The 5,355-nt window shown below is 41.5% G+C and overlaps 1 protein-coding gene across 3 annotated transcripts in view; it reads left to right on the forward strand.

Moving 5' to 3' along the window:
* TDRD3 (tudor domain containing 3) overlaps positions 1 to 1,645 on the forward strand; it is a 136,944-nt gene extending 135,299 nt beyond the window's left edge. For all 3 annotated transcript variants that reach the window (XM_014544922.1, XM_014544921.1, XM_005872676.2), the window contains one exon: positions 1,447 to 1,645. Coding sequence is in view for 1 of the 3 variants with exons in the window: in XM_014544921.1 (XP_014400407.1) it covers positions 1,447 to 1,501 (55 nt within the window). In the remaining 2 variants the exon portion in view is untranslated. The remainder of the gene's footprint in view (positions 1 to 1,446) is intronic.
* Positions 1,646 to 5,355: the final 3,710 nt, after the last annotated feature.

Here is a 5,355-nt window from a genome sequence, read left to right on the forward strand (position 1 = left end):
CCGATCCCCCAGGGAGCGGGCCTAAACCAGCAGGTGGACATCCTCCGAGGGGTCCCAGACTGCAAGAGGGCATAGGCCGGGCTGAGCGACCCCCCCTAAGTGCAAAAATTTTTGTGCACTGGGCCTGTAGTATGTATATATATATATATATATATATATATATATATTGGTGGTGGCTGAAGACTATGGCTTTAGACATCTTAAGAGTTTGAAGTGTTCAGCACTATCATGAACTTCCAAATAAGAGTGATATGATCGAAATTACACTTAAGAAATATGGCTGTTGGATGTAGGATGGATTACAGCACCTGGAGGGAAAGCATCTAAGCAGCTAAATGCAGTGGTCTAGTGGAGGAGAAGGTTAGGGTTTCTGTCTTGCTGTGAAGGGGGAAATGGCTGGCCTGTGTGGGAAGGTTTGAAAGACACCTCAGCATGAGGCCCCAGGTGCAATGGAGGTTCAAGTTCAGCATGTGAAGCAGTTTTATAATTGTTGACTCACTTTGAACTTCATTTCTTATTTGTTTGATGAAAGAATCATCTTTGCATTTTCACATATTAACCACAAGCTTTGAAACCTGTAGCTAAACATAGACTGCTACATAAATAGCATGACTTTGTTTATTTTCTAAGGTATTAACGCCATTTTTAGCTGGTAAAAGATCTGTTTTTAAAAGTGAAAAATTGTTTTCACAATCTGGTCCAGCAGAATTTTCAAATCAAGGCCAGGAAAGTGATCACTCTAAGGATAGCTATTACAGAACCCTGTGATGCCAGTAGGGTGGGCATCATGTGAGGATAATAGTATAGAGCTCTTTATTTTCTAAGCAGAAGACTGTTTACTCAGGAGACTTATGAGCTATTAGTATGCAGCCATGGGAATTCTGCCCAAGCATGCTTTTATGCATGAAGCTCATATAGGCCCAGAACAATCACGGCTCATCTCTTCACTTCTCTCAGCTTTCTGTTGTCACCACCCAAAGTGTTTGAACTAGAGTGGTACCTGATAAAGGTGTGGAGCAGGCAGGGGAGGTGACAGACGCAAATAAATGCCCTGTGTGGACTAAACTAGTTTGGAGGTATTCAGAGGGGTAGGATGGAGGTAGAACTGGTTCATTGGCATGCTGCTTCTTTTTAAGTCATTTCCTATTAAAAACTATTCGGTTAATGGAAATTCCTGAAATCAATTTGCTAGCAATAAAGGGGCTAATGGTGACAGAGATGTACTTTAATAGTTTAAAAGAAAAAATTATTTTAAAAGATTTTGCTTTGGGGCTTGCATATTACTTCATATAAATTATGTTTATAAATAACTAATAACTTGCAATCTATTGATATTTCTACAAGCACTTCACATTTACAGGTAAGTTTCAGCAGAATTGTATCCTGAGTATGGAAAAGTCAATTTGTGGGTCCAATTTCACTTTCTTCCTCTCTTTTTTTAAATAGAGTCTTTGTGAAGAAAGGAGCAATTGACAGGAACATCCTGGTCAAAACCTCTTGATAGACCTTCTAATTTCCCTTCAGAATAAGATGCAGCCATGGTGGATATTATTATTTCAAGAATGAAAAAGCAGATTTGAGGGGGAGAAATGCAAGTGAAAGAATTTTTTCTTCTGCCATCAATAAAAATCAGTGCGCTATTACATACTTTGTTTTACAGTATGTTTTATTTGCTGAATATTGTCTTTCTACTTCACCTAGTATTAACACCACACTAATTGCCTTCTATCGCTGGAATAGCGATGATAGCATACCGGAGCCTCCCCTAATAATTACAGAATAAACTGACTTACACAGCTGGCCACATTTCTTACAAAAACAACCTGAAGCCAAATAGCAGTTCTTAGTATGGTAAGTACTTAGCTACTAAGTGCAGCAGCAAAAAGTATTTAAAATTCAAATATGTTGTTTTTAGCACTCTATTAGCTTTTTCAAATGCAATTCAATTTTAAAAAGGCATTTCCTCGTAATATGTGCAGTGGGTTTTTCAGGATTCATCTAAGTTGCAAATAACAGAAAACCCTACTCAAACTGCTTTCTTGTTTCATTTAAACACTAAAGAGAATTTACTGGCTCACACATATCACTACCAGAAGCTCAGTAGGTTTCAGTTGGTTTAATTCAGTGACTCAGACTTGTTGTGAAAGACCCTGATTCTTTACATCTCTCGTGTTTACTTGCTCTGTCATCAGCTTCATTCTGCAGGAGGCTTCCCCATGTGGTCACAGATGGTTATGCTTCCCAGAGCTGTTAAGTGCTGGGACCATTTCTACAGTAGAAGTGCACTCAGAAGAGAAAAGAAGCTCCTCTCCTTAGGCCACATTCACCTGTATTGTGCTACGTTTGTGCTTAAGAACCAGTAACTTCACAAGGGTCTGTGGATTCGTTTAGGCCTGATCCAGCCTTACAGGTGGGGCTGGTCTGCTTCCTGGAAGCATTGGGAACATGTTTGATTCAGGCAAAGGGTATGCATCTGAAAGTCAGGAAACTTGCCAAAAGGAGAGGGAGGAGGTGTTGGAAAAGCAACCCAGACTGTCCATTGCAGAGAGCCCACATGTCTGAACTACAAACTTCTTCATTTGATAGGACAGAAGTAATGTTCCCATAGTGTTAGCCCTATGAAGTCAGAAGTGAGGTCTAAAACAAAGAATGAGTAGGTAGGAGGGATGGAGGAAGGAGAAAACAAAATCCTCCAGCCAAAATAAGTGACAAAATTTAGTACTTTGTTTAAAGGAGAGGGCCTAAGGCTCTCAGGGACTATTAACTCTTAAGTTTTCTTTACTTATTAGCCCACAGTTGAGTTGATTATTTCTACAATATTTTTTGTTGTTGTTAATCCTCACCCGAGGATATTTTTTCCATTGATTTTTTTTAGAATGGAAGGCGGGGTAGAGAGAGAGAAACATTGATGTCAGAGAGACACATCAACCCCGACCAGATCAAGGATCAAACCTGCAACCCAAGTATGTGCCCTTGACAGGGGATCAAACCCATGACCCTTCGGGGCATGGGCCAATACTCTAACCACTGAGCAACAGTGGCCAAGGTGATTTTTACCATATCTTAATAAATGAAAGGGTGTAGGTGAAAAAGATGTTCTTGCAGTATTGGGTTTTTGTTTGTCCTTTATTATTGCTATATATCATAGGCATTTTCTTAAAGGTCTCCACATAATTCAATATGTATCTCGGGTTGAGAACCAGGAGAAGACCCATGGAAATTTTTATGAATTTGATAACTGAAAGACAATAAGGGAAGGGGCAGGAGAACTTGGGTTAATGTGTGTTTGTGTCTTAGTTTTCAACACAAAAATTTAAAAAGTAAAAAGAATTAAAATGTTTTTTATATAGATAAAAGCTTATAGCATATAAGCATATTAGGCTGGGATGCTGTAATGGTCACAACCAACTCAGGAGGAGGTGCCAGGCATGGGCCCAGAGCCTGAGAGAACAACACGCAGGGGGCCGGCCCCCAGCCCCAGCCCTGCAGCCGCGGCACTGGGCTGCTGGGGCTGGAGTGGAGACACAAACCCACAGGGGGACTGGGTTCAATTCTAATCAAGGGCATGTACCTAGGTTGCAGGCTCCTCCCTGGCCGAGGCCCAGGTCAGGGCTCATGCAGGAGGCAACCAATTGAAGTGTGCCTCTCACATTGATGTTTCTCTCTGTCTTTCCCTCTCTCTTCCACACTCTCTAAAAATCAATGGGGAAATATCCTCATGTGAGGATAAAAAAAAAAAGGTCATATCCTATGAAAGAGACATCTTGAAAATGCCTAAAGAAAGTTGTCATTTTTTCGTGGTGAAGGGACTGGAGTCTGTGTTGATGAAAATACTTTGGCGGCTGCGGCGGCCAGCAGTGGCAGCAGCAGCAGGGTGATGGGTCTGGCACCTTCCCCTGATCAGCCTGTTTGCATCCCGCAGAGGGGGGAAGCAGGCCTAAGCCATCAGTAGAACATCCCCTGAGGGCTCCCAGACTGTGAGAGGGGGAAGGCTGGGCTGAGGGACACCCCCCCCCTGCACAAATTTCATGCACCGGGCCTCTACTGAGAATATAAGGGAAGAAAATATTTTTGTATAGCTGTACAATGTGTTTGTGTTTTAAGCTAAATGTTTTTACAAAAGAGTCAAAAAGTTTTTTAAATGTTTTAAAGTTCATAAAGTTAAAAAGTGGCAGTAAACTGAGATTAATTTATTATTGAAGAAAGGAAACTATTTTAGCCTGGGTGTACAGTGTTCATAAAGTCTGTAGTAGTGTACAATAATGTCCTAGGCCTTCACATTATCTCAGCACTCACTCACTGACTCAGAGCAACTTAACCAAAGGGCTTGTATGCATGCATATAAGCCTAACCAATGGACACAGACACCAGGGGCCGAGGGCATGAGTAGGGGAGCAATGGGGGATAAGGACACATAGGTAATACCTTAATAAAGAAAAAAAAAGTAAAAAATAAAAAGCGGGCATTCCTGCTCTCTCTTTCACTGCTCCTTTTCCAGATGCACTCTCCATCTCCAGGGCCAAACTAAAGCAGACATGGGCCAGTCAAGTAAAAGCCACTAGGGTGACTACTGCTAGAAGAAAAAGTCTCCCATGGAAAAATAAACTGGTGCCAGGTCGGGTTAGAGCGTTAGGCTTCTGCCAGTCATAAGTCAAAGCCCAGCCATCAACGAAATGAGTGCTTGGGTCCCTGCCCAGCTCCCAAGATCAAAGAGGCAAATCTCCCCTAGTCCAAGACTCTTGGAGGCTCCTACATGAGTAGGAAGCCACAGCAGGGTGCTGGGAGAGAAGCTCTCCATGGTGTGAAGACAGTCTCATAGGGTTTTAACTACACATGTAATTAAATTCTGACCGTGCAATAACTGAAACTGCTTTGGGCTTATTAACCATTGATAAAGATATCAAAAGGATAAGAGGGAATATATACATATTTTTGACTCAACAATGTGAATTTCTAGGAACTTATGCTGTAGAAAAGCTTGTATGTGTATAGAAAGATATATACTAAGATGTTCATTGCAGTGCTATTTGTAATATGGAAAGCTGCTAACAAGGAGAGGGAAAATTTACTATTTTTAAAAGTGAAAAAATCTTTAAGTGGTATAACAATATAAATCCATAAGTAATCTAATGGCATTTCTGTTTCTCCACAAAATAAATAAAATCCTATCTAATTAAAGAGAAACATGGTAATTAGCCGTACGGCCGCTACCCTTCCCATTGGCTAATCAGGGAGATATGCAAATTAACTGCCAGTCAAGATGGCGGCCGGCAGCCAGGCAGCTTGAAGCGAACAGGGAGGCTTGCTTGCTCCAGTGATGGCGGACTCCAACGTTCCCCGCCTGACTTGCCGGCC

The sequence above is a fragment of the Myotis brandtii genome, unplaced genomic scaffold (genome assembly GCF_000412655.1).
Source record: "Myotis brandtii unplaced genomic scaffold, ASM41265v1 scaffold388, whole genome shotgun sequence".
Classification (NCBI taxonomy): domain Eukaryota; kingdom Metazoa; phylum Chordata; class Mammalia; order Chiroptera; family Vespertilionidae; genus Myotis; species Myotis brandtii.